At 44.0% G+C, this 24,391-nt stretch overlaps 11 protein-coding genes across 11 annotated transcripts; 4 read left to right on the forward strand and 7 right to left on the reverse strand.

The window, feature by feature from the left end:
• Nucleotides 1–24: 24 nt before the first annotated feature.
• Nucleotides 25–1,555, reverse strand: K450DRAFT_200192 (uncharacterized protein; the record flags this gene model as incomplete). Its single annotated transcript, XM_051584625.1, has 11 exons — nt 25–72; nt 140–152; nt 230–294; nt 371–564; nt 602–640; nt 701–851; nt 916–1,057; nt 1,121–1,152; nt 1,220–1,240; nt 1,316–1,388; nt 1,455–1,555. 11 exons carry the CDS (start codon nt 1,553–1,555, stop codon nt 25–27), a joined length of 879 nt encoding a protein of 292 aa, XP_051443540.1.
• Nucleotides 1,556–1,670: 115 nt separating this feature from the next.
• On the reverse strand, nt 1,671–4,255 carry K450DRAFT_246273 (uncharacterized protein). Its single transcript, XM_051589892.1, has 6 exons — nt 4,079–4,255; nt 3,567–3,893; nt 3,397–3,493; nt 3,280–3,330; nt 2,974–3,218; nt 1,671–2,887 (listed from the first exon to the last, which is right to left on the reverse strand). Exons 1-6 carry the CDS (start codon nt 4,105–4,107, stop codon nt 1,795–1,797), a joined length of 1,842 nt encoding a protein of 613 aa, XP_051443541.1. The 5' UTR covers nt 4,108–4,255; the 3' UTR covers nt 1,671–1,794.
• K450DRAFT_246280 (uncharacterized protein) lies at nt 4,216–5,850 on the reverse strand. The gene is made up of 3 exons (XM_051589893.1): nt 5,397–5,850; nt 4,487–5,324; nt 4,216–4,409 (listed from the first exon to the last, which is right to left on the reverse strand). Exons 1-3 carry the CDS (start codon nt 5,520–5,522, stop codon nt 4,252–4,254), a joined length of 1,122 nt encoding a protein of 373 aa, XP_051443542.1. The 5' UTR covers nt 5,523–5,850; the 3' UTR covers nt 4,216–4,251.
• K450DRAFT_246284 (uncharacterized protein) lies at nt 5,397–5,959 on the reverse strand. The gene has a single exon (XM_051589894.1). The coding sequence runs from the start codon at nt 5,801–5,803 to the stop codon at nt 5,522–5,524; it is 282 nt and encodes a 93-aa protein (XP_051443543.1). The 5' UTR covers nt 5,804–5,959; the 3' UTR covers nt 5,397–5,521.
• On the reverse strand, nt 5,851–8,327 carry K450DRAFT_246286 (uncharacterized protein). The gene is made up of 2 exons (XM_051589895.1): nt 7,730–8,327; nt 5,851–7,643 (listed from the first exon to the last, which is right to left on the reverse strand). Exons 1-2 carry the CDS (start codon nt 8,069–8,071, stop codon nt 6,180–6,182), a joined length of 1,806 nt encoding a protein of 601 aa, XP_051443544.1. The 5' UTR covers nt 8,072–8,327; the 3' UTR covers nt 5,851–6,179.
• On the forward strand, nt 7,730–9,791 carry K450DRAFT_246287 (uncharacterized protein). Its single transcript, XM_051589896.1, has 3 exons — nt 7,730–8,097; nt 8,168–8,303; nt 8,370–9,791. Exons 1-3 carry the CDS (start codon nt 8,070–8,072, stop codon nt 9,559–9,561), a joined length of 1,356 nt encoding a protein of 451 aa, XP_051443545.1. The 5' UTR covers nt 7,730–8,069; the 3' UTR covers nt 9,562–9,791.
• Nucleotides 9,792–10,597: 806 nt separating this feature from the next.
• On the forward strand, nt 10,598–11,159 carry K450DRAFT_246289 (uncharacterized protein). The gene has a single exon (XM_051589897.1). The coding sequence runs from the start codon at nt 10,743–10,745 to the stop codon at nt 11,046–11,048; it is 306 nt and encodes a 101-aa protein (XP_051443546.1). The 5' UTR covers nt 10,598–10,742; the 3' UTR covers nt 11,049–11,159.
• Nucleotide 11,160: 1 nt separating this feature from the next.
• K450DRAFT_246291 (uncharacterized protein) lies at nt 11,161–13,403 on the reverse strand. The gene is made up of 4 exons (XM_051589898.1): nt 12,952–13,403; nt 12,823–12,886; nt 12,384–12,755; nt 11,161–12,311 (listed from the first exon to the last, which is right to left on the reverse strand). Exons 1-4 carry the CDS (start codon nt 13,153–13,155, stop codon nt 11,362–11,364), a joined length of 1,590 nt encoding a protein of 529 aa, XP_051443547.1. The 5' UTR covers nt 13,156–13,403; the 3' UTR covers nt 11,161–11,361.
• Nucleotides 13,404–14,051: 648 nt separating this feature from the next.
• K450DRAFT_246293 (uncharacterized protein) lies at nt 14,052–15,709 on the forward strand. The gene is made up of 3 exons (XM_051589899.1): nt 14,052–14,474; nt 14,564–15,091; nt 15,160–15,709. The coding sequence occupies exons 1-3, from the start codon at nt 14,153–14,155 to the stop codon at nt 15,615–15,617; spliced, it is 1,308 nt and encodes a 435-aa protein (XP_051443548.1). The 5' UTR covers nt 14,052–14,152; the 3' UTR covers nt 15,618–15,709.
• A 148-nt stretch (nt 15,710–15,857) lies between these two features.
• Nucleotides 15,858–19,978, reverse strand: K450DRAFT_281599 (uncharacterized protein; the record flags this gene model as incomplete). The annotated part of the gene is made up of 13 exons (XM_051593404.1): nt 15,858–16,412; nt 16,513–17,062; nt 17,142–17,383; nt 17,448–17,568; nt 17,634–17,771; nt 17,849–18,009; nt 18,074–18,185; nt 18,262–18,462; nt 18,521–18,562; nt 18,636–19,125; nt 19,184–19,333; nt 19,396–19,664; nt 19,797–19,978. 13 exons carry the CDS (start codon nt 19,976–19,978, stop codon nt 15,858–15,860), a joined length of 3,213 nt encoding a protein of 1,070 aa, XP_051443549.1.
• A 2,462-nt stretch (nt 19,979–22,440) lies between these two features.
• Nucleotides 22,441–24,266, forward strand: K450DRAFT_211304 (uncharacterized protein; the record flags this gene model as incomplete). The annotated part of the gene is made up of 6 exons (XM_051584795.1): nt 22,441–22,550; nt 22,615–22,824; nt 22,891–23,080; nt 23,145–23,238; nt 23,289–23,591; nt 23,665–24,266. Exons 1-6 carry the CDS (start codon nt 22,465–22,467, stop codon nt 24,264–24,266), a joined length of 1,485 nt encoding a protein of 494 aa, XP_051443550.1. The 5' UTR covers nt 22,441–22,464.
• Between the last annotated feature and the right edge of the window lie 125 nt (nt 24,267–24,391).

Consider the following 24,391-nt stretch of genomic DNA (forward strand, 5'->3'; position numbering starts at 1 on the left):
TGTAAATTTTTATTATAGTCAAATTTAATGCTCGTCATCGCCTGCTTTCTTCAAGTCGCCCATCTTGGTGGTCTGAAATGATAACAAAGTGTTAGATGAGTGGAGAGAGAATAGCAACTTCATTAAAACACTGACTTACCTCGACTGGAGATCTATGGAGCAGTAGAAATGATAGATTAAGTTAGGAGAGAGAAAAAAAAACGGCGGAGAGATCACTCAAAGACCTTACCCAATGAATGTTAATTGTTGGATTTGAGTAGTCTCCTCGTCACCTTGATTATCAATTATGAAGAGCTATTGTAAAAAAGAAATACGTCAATGGCACGTACCACCCTCAAGCCATGTGCAACGTCAGGCCAAAGCAACTTACCACCACACTGGAAATGTTTTGGAATTTGACAAATCTCAAGTTGATAATAGACTTGCCGTCCAAATCGGCTTCTGAAAGTTCCAAGGTCTGTGTTTCCTGCACGGAATCGGCATCGTCGAAATCCATGTTTTGCTTATTGGCAAATAGCTTAATGGTTTTAGGTCCGTGCGATGCTGATATGAAATGATGAATAGCTGAAGTACAAGTGGAATATGTAGCTGCAATGCTTACCACTGGGAGCCTTGATTTTGAGGGAATGAATGCGAACGGCTAAATACAAAGGTGAGTCAGTCACTATAAAGGTATGTAGAAAACAAAGCATGAACTTACTCTGGTTGAATGGGATGCCAATCATAAGTTGCTCATCCACATCGCTCTCAAGATAACCTTCATCATCCTTGAAGATATTGCGCACATTGTGCTCTTCCTGCTCATTGCGAATATCAATCTGATTCAATGTGATGAATTCCTTGAGGTCCGACTAGGTGTGCGATGGTGTCAATGGTGCATTGTTCAAAGTTTTTCGAGAGCTTACGTCTACTTACATGTCCGCTAACACCAACGCTAGACACAGGGTCCATATTGGGATCACCTTGATGTTGCTTAATAAGATCCTCAAGTCCTCTGGGGTTAGCACCCTTCATTTCTGCGATTTTGTTTCCACCTTGATAAAATTGGAATGTTGGCCTGCAAAAATGATATGAATGACAAATTCAGTTTCTCAAAGACGACAAGAGAGACCACACTTACATGGAAGTCACTCCACGTTCAGAGGCAACATCCTAGACGACTATAATGAGTACTCAAACCTTTTATCGTTCTATTCTTATATGAGGTAGAGAGCTATACCTTTACTTGATCGACATCCACCTGAGACAAATAGGATCAGTAACAGCTGATAAATAAGACGATCGGAGAGGGTCATATAAAATTCGTTAAACACACCTTTGCAAACGTAACATGACGGTATTTTTGTGAAAGCTGGGTGAAGAATGGAGCAATAGTTTGGCAAGGTGCACTGGAGCATGGGTGGGATTGGATCAGAGTCGGTACAGGGCATGAAGAGCAGCTTTGAATGACTTACCACCAGCTGGCTGTAAAGTCAACAACTACCAGCTTTGTAGCCGGAGCAGAGGACAAAAGCTCTCGAAACTGGGTAGCATTGTGAATGTGTTTAATGGACATGCTGGTATAACAAGGGAAGTGGCAATGAAGTGGAGTTGTGCGTGACCCTACTGAGTACGCGTCGCTGACTGACCTTTAATTATGTCATGAAATGGAACCTCACACTATGAAAAGCTTATAGTTATATAAACAGGCATTTATTACAATTTCTTTTATCAAGAAGAATGAAGTGAATGAGAGAGAGGTATGAATGTTATTTCCCTTTTGTTTTGGTTGAGAAAAAAAAAAAGATGACATGACTATGCTTTAGCTGGAGAGATATTGCGCTTCATAAGAAGCGTGGCATTGTTCATATTGAGGTCGAAAGGAGCACGTCTTGATCGTTTAGAGTTGTTGGAAGAAACGGTGGATTGCGTATCTGGGCTAGAAATCATACTAGCTTGACGCTGTTTCTGCTCGGCTACTTTTCTTGCTATTCTTCGTTGTTGGGCTGCTTGTAGTCGTCGTGTGAGGTCGTCACCACCCATTTTGCCCGCAAGGGCAGCAGGGACATCAGCAGGTAGCAATACTTTGCCAAACTCATCATCACTATCTTCCAGAGTGGAGCTAGACTCGTCTCCAGAGTCAATCGTATCTTGAAATGCTTTTGTCGCACCCTCAGACGTTTCGTCTGCCACCTTCAAATCACCCATGCGCTCATAGAGAGCTTTACGTCGTTTCTTTTCTTCTCCCATTCGTTGCACTGCATATGTGACGTCAAACACTTCTTTCATAGATACACCGGGAGAAAGGAGATCCTTGCGAGATTCTGGGTTAGCCGTTGGTGGAGCATCCACGGTCACAGGAATGGGTTGTGGTTCCTTAGGAAGGTTTTCTTGGCCCTTCATGATCCAAGGATGTTGTAAAAATTCGTCGATAGTATAGCGTTCGTCAGGATCAATGCACAGTAAATGCGTTATGAGGTCTTTGGATGAACTGCTGATGTCATCCCACCACGGGCTCAAAAATGAATATTCACCCCTGGCCACCTTCTCGGTCAAAGTCTTGATACTTTCATCATAGAATGGTGGGAAACCGCAAAGTAGCGTGTAGAGAACACATCCCATGGCCCACATGTCGACGGCTTTAGAATATTTTTGATCACGGATAATTTCAGGAGCAGTGTAGCCTACGGTACCGCAAGGGGTCATGGTAGAAGCATCCCAAATGACTTTGGAGAGACCAAAATCTGCTAATTTGACAATTCCTATGCCGCCTCCGCCAACTCCAGGTGTGAATTCTCCTTCATCTAACTTTGGTGCGTCGTCTGGGTGGGAAAGTTGTAATGTTTTGGGATCCTTGGATGGCACAATGGGTATAGGGTTGAACAAGATATTTTCTGGCTTGATATCACTGTGAACATGCAATGTTTATAAAAGGAAGAAATGAGAGCATTAGCAACCAGTAAAATAGCTTCCAAGGGTCAAAGGATGACTTACCGATGAACAACACCACACTCCTCATGAAGATGTCTAAGGGCATGGGCTAGTTGTGTTATAACATGACGTGCGAGGTCTTCACTGAAATAAGTCAGCTTGACGATTTGATGGAACAGCTCTCCTCCGTCACAAAGCTCGAGCACCAAGTAGTAGTAATCATCGGATTCAGAAAAGCTAATCAGACGAATAACATTGTCGTGGTGAATACTTCTCATGATCTGGACTTCCTTGAGAATATTCGCCCGCTAAAAGAGTCCGTTAGTCCCTGAAGATAACAGAGGGTTGCATACAAACTATGAAACCTACCTCAGTTGCCTTGGGACGCTTCTTCATTTTGGGGTGTAAGTGTCGCTGTGACTGAAACAAACCACGACATTAGTTCCTGGTGGAGTGTGCGATCAATGGATGGACTTTGACTATTACCTCTGCAGCATTCTTGTCGGGTTTAGTTACGACCTTGACAGCAACATAATCACCAGTTTGGGTATCGTACGCCTTGTATACCTTTGAAAAAGCGCCACTGACAACATCGAAAATACAAAGTTAGAAACGACTTCAGGCATAAGCAACTCCTGGCAAAAATAAAAACTTACTCTCCCATCTCGGAAATCAGAGTATACCGTTCTAGCTTAGGGTAGGTAGGAAGCTTCTTGTCGGCCTTGGCTAGCTTTTCCTCTTCAACAATACGGACGGCAGCCTCGGTGTTGTTGAATGACCGCTTCTCGTTGTCATTAGCAGCTTGGTCCTTTGGTAAAGCGCCTTGCTGAACCGACACAGCGTTCTTTCCCTGTCTTATAAAGTTTTTTAAAGTGTCCAAGACGGGCATTGTGGTTGCAATGGGAGTGAAATGGAGAAACGAAGTTAAAAGAAAAAAGCTCAGGTTCTTTTTTTTGAAGCTTTTTGATTTCTTGCAAATCAAACTGCGATGGTGGAACACTATGATGTCAATGAACTACTCAAACGAGGTTTGACTGAGTAAAATATGATTTTCGGAAGAGGTGTCATTAAAGGCAGGTTCACCCGCGACACTATCCGAAAAAATTTTCAAGAACCCAGTCGCCTCGCCCTGACAACCGAAGGAAGGTGCTCTGCTAGAGTCACGTACCGTTTAGGATTGTCTTTGAAAAAGACCATTTTTATATTGGGATTTCTTTCTATGGCAGATTGGAGATGTAGAAAAAGGGAGAGGGAGAGAAAAAAAAAGTAAACTATGATAACAAGGGCGTGTAGGAAGATTGTTTGTTCCACATTTTGTTGGATGAGTTGTTCGATGGTTATTTAAGCACCAATCTTCTTGTCAAGGGTGTCACGGATGACCTTGGTAATGATGGGAGTATCAGGGAAGGCATATTCTTCCAAGTTTCTTGCATATGGGGTGGGGACATCAGCACCAGCGACACGGGTCAATGGGGCATCAAGGTAGTCGAAAGCATCGGCTGGAAAAGAATATATATATACATATCGATTAGCCACTGGGGATAAAAAACGCGACATGACACGAAAGTCAACTTACATTCCATGATCTGAGCAGCAATCTCAGAGCCAACACCATAGGAAGCCCAGCCACCTTCAACGGTGATGATACGGTTGGTCTTCTTAACAGACTTGACAATGGTCTCGACGTCAAGAGGACGAATGGATCTCAAGTTGACAACTTCGACTGAGATACCGTCCTTGGCAAGTTGCTCAGCGGCTTCCATACAGAAACCAACAGATCGAGAGTGGGAGACAACGGTGATGTCCTTACCCTCACGTTCAACCTTAGCCTTACCGATAGGGATGACAAAGTCAGAAGATTGAGCCTCTTCAGACATGGGGAAAGACAAACCATATTGAAGTTCATTCTCCAAGACAACAACGGGGTTGGGGTCACGGATAGCAGCCTTCAACAAACCCTTGGCGTCTTCCGAGTTCCATGGGGAGACAACCTTGAGACCGGGAACGGAACCGTACCAGGCAGCGAAGCACTGAGAGTGTTGAGCAGCAACACCAGCAGCAGCACCGTTGGGACCACGGAAAACAATAGGGCACTTGACGGTACCACCCGACATATAATGGGTCTTTGCAGCAGAGTTGACAATATGGTCAATAGCTTGCATAGCAAAGTTGAAGGTCATGAACTCGCAAATGGGCTTCAAACCACTGAGGGCAGCACCAGTAGCAAGACCGGCAAAACCAGCTTCAGTGATAGGGGTATCGATAACTCGCTTAGGTCCAAACTTATCCAAAAGTCCACGGGTGACCTTGTAAGCACCGTTATACTGAGCAACCTCTTCACCCAAAAGGAAAACCTTCTCGTCAGCGGACAATTCCTCTTCCAATGCTTGGTTCAAAGCATCGCGAACAGTCATCTAGAGTCAATGGGGGTCAATGTAAATGACGGGAAAGCGGGTGGGTTCCCGCGGGCGGGTAAATAAACCTACCTCAACGCTGTTAGAGTTCCATCTCTTTTGAGCAATGGCGGACAAGGCGACAGGAGCTTGCTTAAGAGCGGCACGTCGAGCTACCAAAGGAGCAGCGTTACGGATAGCAGTGGCCAAGAAGGTCATTATGAACTGGAAGATGAGTTATAAGGAAGAGGAACGTTCAACAGCGTCGGTGGCCAGAAAACAAAAAAAAAAAAAAATTGAGACTGTTGGGTGAGAGCCAAAAATTCTGGTGGTCCGGAATTCTTTTGATTGGCTGTTTCGGTTTTGGGGCAATTTTTTTTGGCGAGTAGAATCGGATCTTGACGGGCTCCCTTTTCCCTTTCCCGCGGGCGGACGGTGAAGACAAAAGCAAAGGGAAGGAAAGCAAAGGGAAGGAAAGTGTAGTCAAATGAATGATTCATGGTTACAAATCACCCACACAGTGTCTTAGATTTTTTATGTAATGCAAGGGCATGTTATTGAAAATAAACAAAGACTATCGACAGATAACGGCTATATTAAAGTTAGGGTATTCGGTTCGCATGGTATTTCTACACTCTTAACCTCCATCCATTTCTATCGCGTTTGATGAAACGTTTACGTACAAGTAAATCCACCAACAATTCTACATTGGTACGATTGTAAAAATCCGTATGATCATTAATTTCCTTGAGAATATCATCCACGTCCAATACGCGACCATTGGCTTCGGCAAATGCTGTGTACACTCGTGTTAATTGAGTTGATCCGGGCGGTGACTGCAGGAAACAAGAGTCGCGTTAGTATGCTTTTTCTTTTTCAAATATACATATCTTCTTCAATGTATGGATGGACATTTACCTGAAATAGACTGGGAAAGTATTCAAGACTGAACCGGGCTGGTATCTGGCCAGTGAAGCCGGTTGTCATGGTTATACTGGCTTCCGATGGCTCTGGACTCGCTTGGGATGGTTTGAGGGGAAGTACGCCAGAAAGCTCATAGCCGACACCAAGGTCACTGCCCGCTAACGAAGACGCGTCCATCACCGTATGGGAAGGTACATGGCTAATAAACCTGGCTGTATCGTTCGCTTCGGATGATCCTGCGCGGAAAGGGAAATCGGAATCCATGCCTTGGGTGTAATTTTCAAGAGTGTCTTCATCCACAAGTTTGCCAGTTTTTCGAAGCATATCGTCGCCATCGTCAAAAACATCCATGTGGCTGGTTTTGTGAAGTTTGTAAGGGGTAGGTTTTTTGGAGTGTGAGCCATCATAGACACGTTGTAGGTTAGGGCTGCCAGGTAGTTGGAAACGGCTATGGCCAGGTGATTTGGCTTGGTTACCATCCAACCATAGTCCGGGCGGGCAGGGTGATGAGATACCACTCGTACCGGAAGGTACATTCTTCGTTTTCCGTCTTCCAAGCATGGTTTCAAATTGTTCGGCAGGGTCCAGCCCTTGTTGTCCAGCGTCGCCATATCCTTCCATCATAACGTTCTCTTGTCGTTGTTCTGCTTGCGTTTCGGGTCGAGCCGCCCAACTGTCAGTTGTAGAGTACTGACTGTGTTGCTCATCCCCTTCGGCCAAAGAACTGGAAGGTTCTTGTGTGTAGGTTACGCTAGGAGGTCGATCGTCATCCTTATCATGTCCTTTCCAAGCCTTGGCAGGAGGACTTGCTCCAGACGTTAACATGATATCGTCTACAATCATTTTGGCAGCTTCTTTGGCTGGTGTTTTGATTAGCTGGGAGCGAGGAACCGCAAATTGAATGGTACGTGGCGGGGAATATCGACTTTTAGCTGTCTCATCTTCTCCATCATCAGCCGACATATGATCAATCCTCGCCAAATTAACATCAGGCGAGCCATTGGAGGAAGTTGTGTCGGACATGAGAATAGTTGGTTTTGGTACAGAGGAGCTGACTGAAGACACATCTGGCCGAGGAAGCCCAGTCGATGATTTGAAATGCTTATTCAGGACCTTTCCAAGCAGCCTGTTTGATTGTACGCTTTGAGATGGTGTGTTTTGCTGTATGCCGTCTCTCTTTTGTGGTGTGGTGTGGCCAGCTGAAGTCGTATCACTCATGGCTTCAAGATTCATCTCACGCCGTAATCGCTCCCACGGTGACTGTAAATCATCGTGTTCGCTCCATGGCGCTGCTGATGGTGATCCTCTCACGCTTGCTTTTGTGCCCAATGGTGGTCGATTCGATCCCTCCATATCGTCTGTCACTTGCAATGATGTGCGACTACTATCCAGAGACTGAAAGAAATACAGCCAGAACTGGGGAGAAACGAATAGAACAATGGTTAGACTATATATTCTCTGCTGTGTCCGTGTTGAGGCTATGGTGGGTGCTGATGACTTACCTTACTGCCATTCCATACTCCTTGACTTGCATCAGCGTACTTTTCAACTTGAGGTATGATTCTTGTTGCAATGGTTTGATGACATTTCGCGAAATTTTGATCAATAGCCTGCAATGTCAGCGTGATGTTCTGCTGTAATTTTTCTAATTCTGCATTGAGCTGCTCGTCTGTGTACGAGGTCATCTTGGTTTGTTGTGATGGCACGCGCAAAACGACGCGAAGGTGAAAGAGAAATTTTTGAACCGACGCGCTCGCTAATTGCCCGTGACGTTCTTGGGCGACACACCGAGACCCAAAAAAATAAAGCGACAGTACCCACACTGAACCCTCCATTTCATTCATGAAGAAAAACGAGGAAATATTCGAAGGTTGGTAGATTGAGAGTATGCATCACAAAAAAGTGACATTTCCCATCTAAAAGAAACACTGCTGTCACAGAAGCGGTGCAGTACGAAGAAAAGGGAGAGCGGCAGGAAAGCACGGAGCAAGCTCGGGAGTATTACGAGAAAGCTGGCGAAATGTACTCTCGAGCACACGAACTTGACGAAAGCGACATAGATTCACTTTACAATTGGTAAATTACCACCGAGCATTTGCTACTATTCTTTTCAAACTTGTGAACTGACATTGTTGCACAAAGGGCAAGAGTGCTTTTCTTGCTTATGGACTACGTCCCAGAGCATGCTGAAGCTGAAGAGAGACTCAATCTCCTTGATAAATCCATCAGCAGATTTCGAAAAGTACTTGAAATGCAAACTAATAATGCGGACGCCATGTTCAATCTTGCCCAAGGTCTGACAGTTCGAGCCGATTTGGTCGAGGACGTCGATGGTATCACTGATGCGCATGGCGAGGCAGCACAGGCTTTGCAGGAGGCCGTTAGTCTGTATGAATCGGCTTACGAGCTCCAAGAAAAGTTACACCAACAACAAACTCATGGTAGCAGTACCTCCTCCGCTACGCCCATCGCCATCGCAAAAGCTCCCGTTACAGCCTTCACTTTAATCGAAACGCTAACATCGCTGGTCGATGCAACCAGAAGCCTGGGAGAAATGCTGGATGAATTCGAAGATGTGCAGCTTCTGTACAAAGCAGCATTAAGCAAGATATCTTTAGCCTACGGAATTTTGGCCGAAAATACCGAATCGGAAGAAGACACGCCTGCGATTATTCAACTTTACCAAAGTCATGCAAGCTTATTGGCAGCGCTTGCAGATAGAACATTTACAGATACGGGAGAGTTGGATGAAAAATCGTACAAAACGGCCATTGAAACATTAGCCAAAGTAATTATTTTAGACCAAGACAACGTCGAAGCGCATTGTGACCTCGGCGACTTGTATGGTGGATATGCACAAGCAAAAATGCGAACCTGTACAGATCAAGACATATCATCGCAGGAAGAGAAATCGTTATGGGGATTTTACACAGAGGCTACAAGGTGTTTTCAAACAGCTCTGGATTACCAACCAGATAATTTAACCACGTTGTTTAAGTTAGGAGACATCCATTTTACCAGAGCACAACTCCCCTTTGCCATAGCACGAAAACAAAAAACACAACTTTTGAAGAGTGCTGAATACTGGTACAAGCATGCTGTGGACCTCGAAACTAGCGATTTGGAAGGCGGCTGGGTACCCTGGGCGATGAGCGCTTGGGCCATAGCCAAGTGGACGACGGATCATATGGAAAAATTAACCGAAGCCGAAAATATTTTGAAACTGTGGGTTGAACAAGGAGGTTCTCTGAACCTTTTAAAGGAAGTTGGTAAAGATAATATCCTTATGCCTGATGAATTTATAACTTGGGCTTCGGATATCTTGTTACAATAGTCAATGATGTCCGTTGCTCTATCTAATCGACGCCTTTGACGATTCAAAACGATAAAAATAAACCCGATTATCCACCTTTGGTATATGCAGTTTCCCATCCGGTGTAGTTCTAGCCTGTGCGTCTGATGCAATGCTCTCCATTGGCCTTACCGTTTTCTAGCGGTTCGAGAATCATGTACTGTACCACGACAAAATTGGGAAGCCCCCACCTATTTGAACAGGCAAGCCCGTCCAGGCTAAAGTGAAGTAAATACCCATGCCAAACACACACCATCAAAATAATGGTGCACAGAAGCTGTACCTGGGAATGCAATGGTCTCAGACATCTAAGGGTTACGTAGGACGATTATACACAGGAAGGTAGGAGGCCATAGTCAGGAGATGTATCCCTACCGTTTTTTTTTTTTTTCTCATAGCGATTTTGCCATGCTCTTTGAACATTGCATGATATTATCTGCAAGCATCTATGTTGGGGAATTGGTAAGTGCGTCGTTTGTCATGAAACCGTAGAACAAAAATCTTTATCATGGTATACCTGCTCAAGCGTTCTTATTTCAGCCAACTCAACGTACGAATCTCAATAGGCTTGCCCAATAAACGTCTCGTTATCAATATGACCATTACCGTCGTCCCCTTGTCGTACCTTAAAAATGTCTTTTATAAATATTCTACTGTACCTTGCGTTGTTCATAGACACGTCATGGCGCATGCACACTGAAACACTAGAGCCGGGTACAGAGTAACCTATGAAGGTATGTGGCATGGGCCCTGGGAATCCAATTGAGCCAAGGCAAACTGGTTTTTGAACATTGTAAGGTAAACTGAGATCGGTTAGGCCGATCTGCAAAGAGCAATATAGACACACACCTTATCGTTGTTTTCACGTTGTTCCATAACGCCTCTCAGCGGCTTGCATATCGGTAACGAACAGACGACATCAGCCGACGGTGCTAAAAGAAACAAGAAATGCACGCCACAAGTACTAACAGTTAATCAGTGCAGGAGATAGATATCTGGCCGTTACTTAACGCCAAATCGGCCAGCCAGTTCCTCTGCCGTTAAAAATATATAAACCTCGCAGCGTTTTAGTCGTTTTACTTTTTTTTCCAATATCAATTCTCATCCTCTTAGCTCTTCAGCTTCCATCACTTTATTCCCATCCATTATGACGCCAAAATGCTATGCTTGCTCGGTGGATATTGTTCTACCTATATATCATGGATGTCCAAGTTGTAAACGGTGGCAGCTGGCGTATTGTGAACATTGCAATGTTTATAGCCACTGCACCAATTGTGCCTTCACAGAAGAGCATGAGCGACGATCCCGAGAACGGGAACTACGATTTGCTACATATCTGCGCCCAACCGTCTTATAAATCCTTGGCAAAAAAAAAAAAAAATTATCCCTATCAAGCATTCATACAACCCCATCGTCTTCCTCAGCGTTTTCCTTCCACTAGAAATGACACTCATAACCATCAGCGCTAACACCACGTCATCTAAATTAAGCCTCTATAACAAAAATCATCCGCATTACATGATATCAATTGAAGTAAAATAAAAAAAATGGAATACACTAGCATTGCCTCCCATATCTTGCTTGTATTTATTGATCCAGAGATCGTTATTTATGTATATCATCAGCGACGTTGGGAAAAATGTGAAGTGTGTATTTGAGTATGTAAATAGATAGCATAGCGTTAAATAATGAAACATTGGGGTTTCCCAATTCCGAGTGGACATGACGGTGCTCATGTTTGTATGGGATTCAAATATGTCCTGATAGCAGTGATCTGCAATATCACTTGTTACCCAGATTCTGAAATTTGGCTAACAGCGCCGACACCTTTTGACCACCACCAGCTGTTGTGTTCGCAGTACTGGGCTTGGCCGTGTCAAGTTTAGTTTGTGAAGGCTCTGGCTTCCCTAGTTTATCAGGCTTGGCTGCACCATCGCTTGGAAAGTTCCCGGGCATATGACCTGTGTTCTGGTTTTTTACATCTTCCTTGGCCGTGTTCTCCTGCTGATCCTGCTGCTGTTTAGGTGCATTGTTGAACTCCGAGGTCTGAGGGTTGGAGGTGGGCGTAGGACTACGGAGCTCGGGCTCATGTTCAGATGGCACACTTCCCGGCAAAACAAATCCTCCAGCATCTCGTCGACTTTCCGTTGGATGTGCAGTAGGATGGAACACAGCCGGTGATCGAATTAGCTGGCCGGCCGCTTCTTCCCAAGGTTGAGGTGGAGTGTACTGCTCATAAAACTGATAGTATTGTTGATATTCCGGAGGTGTGAGGTAATAGGATCCAGGGGGGTAGGTCGGGGAGGGGCCACGAGAAGGTGGCGAGGGTGAATGATGATCCCATGGAGAAGGTGGTCTAATTTCATCTGGTTTACGTGGATCGTAGTCCGCCGCGGCGATAGGTGTAGAATGACGGTAGGATGATCGAGTGTCGTATTCATCATCGTTTGCGTTGGTAATGGACGTTGTTCTGTGTCGAACCCGATCACGTTGCGAGGTGGGCGTACTTAACGAAGCCATAGGATTAGGTGCATCCAACCTGTCCTGAGATTGGGAAGGCTCGGGTATCTCGGGCAATTCCTTGTCCACGTCACTTGGTCGTCTGCGGCCCACGAGAGGGTTGCGTCCGCGGTTAGCAGAGGTTAGTGTTCGACGAACTTTGTTTTGATCCGGTGTCCAACTGTCAAGCGCTCTCTTGGCATCCTTCACCATGTTGGATGTCTGCGTGGTACCTGAAGGTACAAAAACGATAGGTGTCATTTAGGGCATATCACTACGGATCAAAGCATAAACTTGGCAATTACCTCGATAAGGTTCCCGTTGTTCCCCTGGTTGGATAGGATGAACGTTCACTTGGTCAGCACAGTATTTGGCAGTGGTGGCAATGATGTCAGTCTTGCTTCCTAACTCGTGCATTCCATTGAATAACAAATATAGCGCTTCCTTCGTGGCCATCCTCTTGTAATTACCAATCTCAGTCTCAGCAGGAAGCATTTTCTGTTCCAAATCCGCCAACTGTGTTTTAAATTCGTTGATGCGATGAACTGCTTCTGGCTGGTTACGTTGCGTTGAATGAATCCTATCCTCCAGCGATCGCTTCTTTTCCCTGTCCGACATCAGGACTTTCTCTCTTTCTGCGATTGTCTTGAATGTATTCCGATATTGCTCAAAGTTATCTTTGATGGTTTTTTATGTCAGTTCATTTGTTTACATGGCTTTGTATAGGCAAGTCGTATCACTTACTGGCAAATTCCTGCAACACGTCGCTCCAGCAATTCATCAACTGCCCCACTTTGTCTGTGACGTCCTATATTCGCGAGCGTGATGAGCACGCCATTCTACCGGGTAAAACTCCCAACTGCATATACTTACTGTCAGATCGTCTCCAAGTGGTCTTCCATATGTCACCATTGCGTGACCTGCCTGCCTTCTCTGTCCAGCCAGTTGCTTGAAAAGCTCTAAACCATTCTTTTCCTCCTGCAAGAATACGTAAAAGTGCTTGTCATCCTGATAGATATTGCCCGCGCTCTTGGCAAGATGGGTTCTTATTTGATGAAATGGGTTAATGGAAGACATTATGAGATCAGGACGTCAGTAGCTGTGTAGCTCCTAATTTTGGTGTAGCAGACCATGCTCACCATGCCTAAATGCGGCAAAGCGTATTGAAAGGCAGCTGGCTTTGCGCGCTCAGCAAAGCATCGCAAAGCTTGTCAAAGACTGTTCACGACCAAACGCTCAATTGTAGCTGGAATTTAGGACCCCTTCATCTTCATACTGGGTACATTTTCACAGCGATGATACGAGCTAGCTATCGGTGTACATGGATGGTATAGCCACATGGCAACATTTGTTGCACTATTTCTATTAAAGCACATCGTTTGAGGCGTACATATAGAAATCCATTCCTATCGCAGTCTGATCTGTATCAAGTAAGCGCTCATCCAATGTACGTAAATTGAACTGAACGATTCAAAATTCTACTCACACGCACTTTTGCAGCGCAATCCTCGAGACGATTATTAACCGGATGTACTGAGCCCCGTCCCTGCTGCGCTTATCTACTTTGCTTAGCTTTTGTGCTTGCAATACGAACCAATGGCAAATTTTCGTATCTTTCACTGTCGACGTCTTCTTTAAATGAAGGACCTGTGCTTGAATGATTTCATTTCCCTCAACCGCCAGCCAAGCACCTATCCCCGATCAGGTGTTTTAAATGTTGTGTTTGGTGGCCCACCTGGTCATAACAAATGGCACTGTCTTCGCTATTGACCAATGAAAAGTGTTAGTTGTGCCTATTCCCATGAATCCGATGCATTCACCCTTCAATTTAATAGCTGCAAGGCAATGTGAAGCTAAAGACATGTTCATAACCAGGCTTTCTTGTAATTCTCGGATTGGGGTCCGATAGGGTACATTCGCTATCTGATTTGCCAATTACAAATTGTACTTCCCGAAGTACTTCGGGTATAATCGCTGGGGAAAGGAATCTCCGCTTCCAGAGTCAAGTTTTATCAGTTCGCATACGGATTGACCCTCCGCGGGTTTGTTGATCAGAAAACCAATTCTTCAAGTAATGTCTGGAACAGTGAAGGATGCTTCGAATTCAACTGCCATTAACATGGCCCAAGCTCCCATAGAAGACGTAGACCGATGTGAGAAACAATACCCTAGCTGGCTCCTTAAAGTCGCGCCACGAACGTCTATGCTTTTCCGTCTATTCCTAGGACCTGACCCACTGAAAGTTCGCAAAAAAATATGTATCATGACTTTGATTGTTGTTCTGTTCAATGTGTCGGTATGGGTAGCAGCTGCTATCATTTTCCGGTCGTATCCCGGTTTAATTGGTATCGCTGCATTAGCCTACACCCTCGGACTTAGGCACGCCGTTGATGCAGGTAAGAAATATAATTGGTTTCTTAGCCATATAAAATTTTTTTGACAAAGTCCCAAAGAAATCTGACCTTTCTATCCTCTGCAAACTCAGATCACATATCTGCTATTGATAATGTCACTCGAAAACTGCTTGGTGATGGACAGCGGCCAGTCTCGGTTGGTTTTTTCTTTTCGCTTGGCCATTCGACCATTGTCATTGTGACCTGTATTGTGGTGGCCGCTACGGCGAACGCAGTGGCACAAGGAGTTCAAAACTTTAGTGACATCGGATCATTGATCGGAACGTCGGTCTCTATCACATTCTTGTTTCTCATCGGTGTGCTTAACGTGATTGTTCTGGTCGGGATCTGTCGGGCACTACGTCGCGTGAAACGTGAAGGTGTTTATACCGAGTTGGATATTGAGGCTTATCTTGCACGAAAAGGTTTACTAGGAAGATTCTTTTGGCCCATCTTCAAGTTCATCAATCGAGGCTGGAAAATGTATCCACTTGGTCTGCTATTTGGTCTTGGATTCGACACTTCAACTGAAATCGCCTTGCTCAGTATCACAGCCATTCAGGGGGCCAATGGCATGCCAATTTTCCATATTCTGATTCTTCCATTTCTCTTTACTGCCGGTAAGTTATTGAAGCAGTATGGGACACCTGTGAATTGGATCGTCTGACTAAACATTACATTTTTCTAGGTATGTCGCTCATTGATACTCTAGATGGCATGTTGATGCTGTTTGCTTATAGCTGGTCCTATATCAATCCAATCCGCAAGATGTACTATAATATCGTCATTACCACCATCAGTGTGACAGTGGCTTTCCTTGTTGCTCTTATCGAAATGTTTGCTCTCATTGGTGAGCGACTAGAGCTCGAGGGAGGATTTTGGACCTTTATAGCTACTTTGAGTGATAACTTTGGTATCATTGGTTATGTCATTATTGGAGCTTTCGTACTGGCTTGGATCATCAGTGCTGTGGTCTATAGGTTGTCTGGATATCACAAGCTGGAGAAAGAGTTCGACGAAAGAGAAAAGGAAGGAAAGGAAATGGAGGTAGAAGTTGTAGAAGGAACCGAGGATCAAGTTCTCAGCGAGAAACCTCTAGAGAAAGAAGAAGCCAACATAGGTCTACCTACCACAGAGATACGATAATCCTTTGTACATAATTTTGTTATTACAAATTGTTGATAGTATCATGCACTCTCGTAATAAACATAGTATACACCTGTTATGATTTTAACACCTTTTGCTCTGACTCTACAATTTTATTATGTTTTACAATTCAGATATAAAGTATGTAACAATTTGATAACCAGAGGGCATGTCTGAAAACCTGGGTAGTTTCCAAATCCATCCTTTCAGCATTTCATACCCAGTGTTTCTAAAAGAGTTTCACTTGGGTACGTCTTTAGGATGCAGTTGCTCAGGACCAGGAAAGCGCTCAAGTGACAGATCGGTGCAGTCGTGAAATTGTATCATCTCTAAACTGGTGCTACGTCTTCTTCGAGCGGTGGAGGGTGCGATACCGACGGTATCATCATATCGCCCCGGCAACTGGAGATAACTACTTGTGTGAGCTTCCGTAACTTCCATATCCAGCGAAATCATTGTTCTACCGCTGCACAGCGTTGCCTCACTGTTTTGACGATCGAGTAGCCGATGTTGTGACATATGTGAGTCTGACTGATCACTGTTGTTACGAACCATATGGTGTTTCAAAAGCTCCAAGCTTTCCTGGCGCTGAATTCCCTTTGTCAAGTTTTTGTTCTCCTCACCGTCGCCGTGCCAGAAGTAACGTCGCCATACTTCAAGCGAATTCAAATCTCTCACTTGAATATGTATGTCAGTAGACCCAGTACCATGGACTTTTAGAATATAAGCTTCCGGCTGAGACGAATAGATGGAAACTTGAGAATATGCAAAAACTTGACCTCGATTTGTCAAATGCTGATAAACAGGGAAAGGTAAAGGTAGTTAGTCAAATGTTGTCATGCCGAGATTTCAAGACTGTTATCTTCTTCTTTCTTGGCATATCTTATGCACTTACTGAAAAATGTGAAAAGTATCTGCTGGAAGGGAACACCATGATGTCTTGCATTTCCCAATGAGCAAGAAACTGTATGTACTTGTTTACACGTCTCAGTGGTAGCGTTCCTTCGTGCACTTCGATAAAGCCTTGTATCGTATTTCCATTACCATCGAAATGTGTACTTCCTATGCTACTTTTTCGAAGCTCAAGATGGACAGGTTCGCTTGCCAGTATCTGTTCCAAGCTGAATAGCTCACCCTCCTCGCCTGGATGCTGCAAAGAATGATCCGACTGAAACGCGGATAAATTGGCTTGCGTACGCTTCCATTCGTCCTCAGAATATAACTCTTTTCGCCGCGAACTACTTGTATTGCTGTTTGTTTGATTGCTGGAGTTTGATTCTTCATGATCTCTAAAAAATGCCCACACTTTTGGCAAGAACAAGATATACAAAGAAACTGTGGTCCCCCATAGGATTGTTATGACAGTAACATAGTAGCGAGTGATGAAATCGGCTGTAGGAAGGAAGAAAACAATGAATCCGATGAGTCCGGCGAATAATATATTGCTGGAATGGACAAAGTCAATGTAAGAAACACATTTCACAATTTCCCAGCTCCTGCATCGGTTGTCAACTTTTCACTTACTACACACACATTCCTATCTGTTTTGTTTCGCTATATTTTGAATACGATGCTCCAACACGCCGGGTTTTGATGGCCAAAAATATAGCAAACGCCAGGAGACCTATGGAGTATGTGGCTATCAAAGCCATGAATGCTGTTTTCGATGGATGTTCATAGGCGCATATGACATAGTAGGTTGATCGTGATAAGTTGACGTTGATTGGCGTGACCGTGGCCAGACCTAGCCAAAGTGCTAACAATACCTGCGGTTTCGTTAGTGACAAATAACTTTATAATCCAGCAGCAATAATATTTTCTTTTACTCACAGCCTGAACAACAATGATAACGGCAGAAGCTTTAAAAAGCTGCAGGTCTGTCACAATGGTTCGAGTGATAAAGATATTATTGAAAATCCGAAAGATGCGATAGTTCTTTGTCACCATATTTCTATCAAGGAACCAGGTCAGTCATTTTTACGCATTGGCTAGTGGTTGTAGAATCTTTCTTCTTACCCCATTATCAGGCAGTAGCCCAGATGAAATGCAGTGGGCATAACATAACAGCTTGTGACGGATGGTTCCTGAACCATGAGGACAAGTGCCGTATATGAAAGAATGAACCCCAGGAGCTCCAACGTGCAGAACATTGGACTAAGGGTGAAAAGATATGTTAGCACATTCTATCATACTAATGCACATAATAAAAAAAATCTCTGTGAATGTCACACCTCGATGCCTTGAAGATCTGTCTCTTACGGAAAATGGTGACAAGTATCATGGTTGCGAACGAGAATAGTATTCCCCAACCCGACACAGTCATGACCACAAGAGATATCGGTGAGTTATTTTTGGGATCAATTGAGGTTCTCGGTGGAGCATCCAACGGTTGCTGTAGTAGCCAAGATTCTTTAATATACTTGTGAGTTTGTATCTGGCATGGCCTGCATACTTACATTTGGTGTTCCATCGTGGAATAGGATAGGTGCTGTGATATTCAGTCCGCTACTAGAACTGGATCCAACTATGGTACTTTGTCCATTTTGCATGTTGTATATCAAAAAGTTTCTGCCATCAATTAGTTAGCTTCAATAAGTTGGAACTTGCTAATCATAATATTGGCGGCACGTCAACGCTCACTTACCCAGAAGTCACATCTCCGTTGGAATCAATTTGCATCGGACCTTGCGGACCGATGAAGGAGGTGTTGAATGTTAATGGGGTCATGTACTGCCCTAGTCGTCCACTCGCCAGATCTACCAGGGATTGGCTTATAGGAGTAGTGGTGTTGTGTATAGTATTATTGAAGCCCATAGCCATCATCATCAAACAAGAGTATGCCAGTCTAAAAATGGTTCATCAACTCATGTAGTACGTCGCATAGCTCGTTCCTTAGCACCTACCCTTCATTACCAATAGTATTATGAACTCCAGCCAGTGGGTAGCTATTTGAGTGAATAAATTTTTTAGTCTCGCTCTATTTGGGTGGGCAGATGAGATACAAGAGCAAAAAATTACTCTGTCGAATCCAGTCGACTCCATTTGTCTAGAAAATTTTCATATGGTGGATAACCTTGTAGATCCAGCCATATATCAAAGGAAATCATTCCATTGTAAGTCTTATTAAAGTCTATAGGTGTTACATTGTCGGTCAGGCGGGCGGCTAATGATATGGCGCTGGCGTTTTGTGGTGCGGGAGAAATCGTGCCGTTTTTACGAAGCGCTATAAGATTATTAAATCTTTGGGTGGCGGAATACAGGTCGTCATTCACTGACCCAATAGTGATCCAAACAAATTCATCATTGACGTATCCCATGTTGGCTGCAACGGTCAACAAAGACACTTGATCAGGTGTGTCTGCTGCGACGATGACAATGCGTGCACCGGTTTCGGCAAATTGTTGTAGAACACTCATGACGTTGGAATGTCCTCCGCCAGAACGAAAGGCTTGATACGTAAGAACTCGTACATTGCTTGTTCGAGATTTCATGATAGCATGCTCTGATACTGCTGAAACCATCAGTCATGTATTCACATCCTTTACAATTTCATAAGGTATACTAACATTGTTGTCCAAAGGCATCGTCTGAAAACAAAATGCCTACTCTGCACCAGTTCTGGCTTGCGACGAATGATAATATAACGTCAATGTACACTAGATCGGTCGGTATGGTACGAAAAAAATATTTGTATTGACTCTTGTCGGATAAAGAAGCTGTAAATAAAGATCATCAGTACAGCTCTGCTTATGATGTGGCTCAGTGAACGGTTACCTACTTGCTCCAGCAGAAAAAGAACACTGCGGAATTTGAAGAGTACTAGTCATCAAACCAGACAGCGAAGTCCATGACGATGAAATGTCGCCTATAACACCGATGACGCCTTGCTGTATCAAAGTAACGGCTGAATACACTGCTTCAGTAATGGCGATTTGGCCGCTGGCATTTGCGGGGTAAGAGTCTTTTTCGACCAAGGTAATGTAGGCTCCAGGTATCAATTGTTGTGAATTTATTTCGGCGGCGGCCATTCGTATGGCTGACATTCCGCTAAAAGGTGGAGAACAAATGAAAAGACAACACTTAACATGAAGCAGTAACAAATGTTTCTTCATCAAACAAAAACATAAAAATCACAGTTGCTAGCATCTTCAAATGCTACCAGGATTTATTGTTCTTTACCTAATGGTTATGGTTTTCGTCCACTCATCGTCAACTTGTTGAAACGGTAACAACACACCAATTTTGAGCTCAACTTTTCCGGCTGTGTCCACAGGTCGAATTTCAGTTGTTTGATTGACTGTTAAACTAACAACAGTTGTATTATCGTGAGACAGCTGTGAACTGATAATGCCATCTGCCATCGACTATGGTATAAGGAGTGTGAACAGGGAAGACCTTTAGCAAATCAGGCGGTCGCCAACTCGTGTTCTCAACTTTCTAATTATGAAGGTCAATATGCAAATTAACAAGCCTGGGTAGAAATACCAGTTTTTTGTTTCCATTCACCAAATAAAATAAAAAAAAAAATTGAGGGCTCTCCCTACGTTTCACGGATACGAAAAGGAGCACTATGGGATTGTCCCTTCGCTGACAATTATGGGCTGGGCTCTTAGCTACGAGATCAGCATAACGAGTATATAGCAGCTTTGTGAGGTTCGTGAGCACTTCCCCCACGCATACAGATAGCACAGTGGATACCAATGTAACATCGATATCGTGGAGCTTAACGATGACGTGTTAGTAATCATGGGTACTCAATTTGTTTGATATGTTCTATAGAGGCAGGCTAGGGGTGAGGAGTATCAATAGCTAGCTTATAGCCTGGTATAGGGATTATCAAGGGGTTGTGTCTTAAAAAATTTTGCACTAGGGTGAGCAGAGGGTTATGTTTGTCCAACAACGGATGTAAGCGCAACATATCTGAGGCAAGACGGCTTGCCTGTTTGAACTGTGCTTTACCTCGTAAGCTGTACCTATATTTTCCATATTTTGCAGTGCATTATATCCCATACTGCCATGACGTACAACTTATTGTCACTGACAGTTTATTTCCCAATGCAAATACTAGCTGTAGATTCAAACATTGCCCTCTATCGTGTTCAGTTCAGGTCAAGTGCTAAATACGAGCATGATAAATGCATAGATTCAAAGCTTGTATCGAACTCTCCCGGCTTGTATCACCGAATAATTGATAATAAAGTATTGCGTCAATTCACTTATCCACCCCCACGTTTAAGATAAGTGGTACCACCAGGAGTCGATATAAGGCTTAAATTGTTAGTAACCAACGATCTGCCGGAGTCTCAACTGCAGCTGGTTGGTCGTCGGTGGTTAACGACCTTTACCTCGGAAGAGTGTCTACTTCCCCATCTCCCGGTAATAACATGGTTACTAAAATAAGGATTGAGACGCCAACATGAGATATACTGGCATATCAATGCTGAGCTAAAACGTAGTGTGTCAATGGCAACGCTGAAAAGAGAACGTGGCTTACGGTATGCTAGGCAACTTGCTAAAGATAAACCAACGGGTTTTTCATCAAGTGACTTCATAAGCGATTTTCGCGAGCTTCGAGACGGCTTCATGAAGATAAGCCGTAAAGGGTGCCAGTAGGACATAGCCTATCTATTGCGCTACAAACTTTATGACCAGGAAAGCCGAAGCCCGGATATTCGTTTGTGTTCGCTGCCGCTAGCCTGGTGTAACACTGATCCTACTTGATCATCCATGGCTGAGTACCAGATTCTTTTAATGAAAGGTTCTGCAGGATGTAAAGCAAGCCCTTATGGGGGCCACAGATGCCAAGAATCATGATGCTAACAAACTAATGATTGTTGAACAACACTATTTTCTCATTCATAATGACTTTGAATATGCCTAAAGCCATATTCCGTCACTATTATGTTCCTCCAAAATGTCATATAATAAACTTAAATTCTCGGGCAGACAAGAGATAACACCTCAATTACTGTATTCCGCAAACCTTCGTCCTTTCTGTTGTCTAATGAATACCGACAGAAGATAAGGCTGGATTCCGCCTAATTTGATCTTCTCACAGTGGCAGGATGGCTGATTGTCACTAACAGAGTACACTGGCTGATAGGCATGATTTTGACATTACACATGTTGCCCCCCACACATTATCAGAGATACAGCTATCTAGAGATATGTCTTGACAAGATAAACAAATCTTATAAAAGGAGTATATTTCAAACGGATGAAATGAATTTCAAGACGCTATACTATAGCAATCACTTTTAATATGGTCCATAAAGCAGCCTCTCTGTTCCTCTTAGCGGCATCTGCTCTGCAGGCTCTTGCATACCCAGCCACAAGCTCCTCGGTTCAACTCAATATCAACACACCTCTTCAAGCCGATTCTTTGCTCAACATCCATTTGGATTATGCTCCTAAGGCTTCTGCTGAGGACCTCACTATCACCCTTGCCTCCTGTGACAGTGATACTGCTACTCATAAAGTCGGTACCGTCAATGTGACTGCTGACTATCAGCCAAAGAAATTGATTTGGCATGTACCTGCCGATGTCCATGGCTCCGAGTTCTGTTTCCAGGCCTGGTCAGGATCTACACTTGTTGGTCAAAGTGAGCCCCTGGTTGGCACCAAAAAGGTGTCCAAGAGGGGACACCCCGAAATGGCTGGCATGTTCTTCGATGCCGTCGAATATCATAAGAAGAATCTCGCTAAGCGTAAGACAGTCGCTGCTAAGGACAAGAAAGATATCAGTAAGTTAGGAATTACTCCAACAGCAGAAATCAACCGTAGTGTTTGTGGTGTCTGACCCATAAGTTTTAATTATAATATAGAAATTGGTATCGTTGGAGCTGGTATGTCTGGTCTTTTTAGTGGCTACCTGCTTGACTCCGCTGGCTTCCACAACTACGAAATCATTGAAGCCAACGACAGACTCGGAGGGTATGTACCTAAAATCGCTTACTATACGTTTTTGACATGTATCCTCATAGTGTATTCCATTTAGCCGTGTTCATACTGCATACTTTGGCAAACCTAGTGACTACACTTACCAGGAAATGGGTCCCATGCGCTTCCCCATCGAATGGGTTTACGAAAACAAGACTCTCCCTGTCAAGGATCATCAAATTGTGTTCCAACTGGCTGGCGAGCTTAACAAGCTCAACAAGAAAAGCTATGCCGTTGAGTTTATTGAGTGGTTTCAATCTAATCCCAAGTATGTCTTTGTTTGATATACAAAAAATTGTCAAATCATGTTGCTAATTAGCTTGTTATTTATCAGCAACTTGCTGTACTACAATGGTAAGCGCCTTCCCAATGGCCTTGTTCCTACTGTCTCCGATGTAAGCGCCAACCCCAGCCTTACTGGAAATCCTTCTGACCTCGCTGATGAGAGCGATGCTGCTACTGCACCCTACCTTACGGAGAAGTGGATGAAAGAGATTGGAGATGATATCTACAAGGCTCATGACGTATGTAACGATATGCATTGAAGCTTTTTATTTTCTATGTACTAAAGGAACTTTTCAACACTAGCATGCCCTCGAAGAAGGCCTCGATGACTGGTCTGAATGGGGTTATATCCACAACAAAATGGGTGCTAGCCTCAATGCTACTGAGTACTACACTGGTTAGTATTGTTTTGGTGCTTCTTTGTCCATGCATTCATGATATTAATAGAGAACCAAACAGGTGGTGATGCCGGTAGTCAAATTTTCGGAACCATGTATGACGACTTCACCTTCGCGTCTACCAAGTGGAGAACCATCGATGGCGGTTTGAACCGCTTGCCTCAAGCTTTCGGACCTGTCCTTGGCGACAAGGTAACCTTTAACACGAAGGTCACCAAAATTTCTTATGACGGTGAAAAGGTTTCCCTGCAATGGAAGAAGAAGACATTCGATACCAAGTATGAATCCAAGGAGTTTGAAAATGTCATCGTTGCCGTTCCCTTCTCCGTCGTCCGTACCTGGCACTTGCCTCGTGAGTAGCTTGTTGATATCCCATTGTTTCAATCCTATTACTCGTTTTTTGCTCATTTCAATCTCTTGTAAAGAATTCTCATATACCCTGCGTAAGGCTATCAGAGAACTTGGTTACAGTCAGGCTTGCAAGGTCGCACTGGAATTCAAGACCAGATTCTGGGAACACGGTGACCGTCCTATTCATGGTGGCTGCTCTTCCACTGATCTTCCTGCCGGTAGTGTCTGTTACCCGTCCTACAAGATTGGTGCCAAGGGTAAAGGTGTCATGCTCTCCAACTATGCATCAGGAGACATGGGCTTGCGTCTTGCCTCCATGGAGGAAAAGGAACATGTTGCTCTTATTTTGGAAAACATGGTTGAGATGCACGGAGAGATTGCCAGAGACCAATATACCGGTAACTACAACCGCAGATGCTGGATTCTTGATGAATTCCAGTCCGGTTCATGGGCCCAACCTAGCTCTGGTCAACACAAATTGTTCATGCCTTCCTATTTCAACCTGGAGCACAACATTGCTTTCGTCGGTGAGCACACTGATGTCAAGCACGCCTGGATCTCCGCTGCATTGGAATCCTCTATTCGTGGTGTTGTCATGCTTCTCGTTGAACATGGCCATGTCGACGAAGCCAAGGCAATCGTTGATAAGTGGAACGCCAAGTGGATGAAGATCTAAATGTTAGCTCGTTGTAATTTTATAGAAATAAACGTCTCGCTAGTTTCGAGAACGTGGTGGTACCAGTTTACTCTCTAATCTTTTTAAATGCTACGCCTTGAGCTAACTATGCCAGCCTGATGGTT

This window comes from Umbelopsis ramanniana, assembly GCF_025399195.1.
Source record: "Umbelopsis ramanniana AG unplaced genomic scaffold K450scaffold_37, whole genome shotgun sequence".
Classification (NCBI taxonomy): Eukaryota; Fungi; Mucoromycota; class Umbelopsidomycetes; order Umbelopsidales; family Umbelopsidaceae; genus Umbelopsis; species Umbelopsis ramanniana.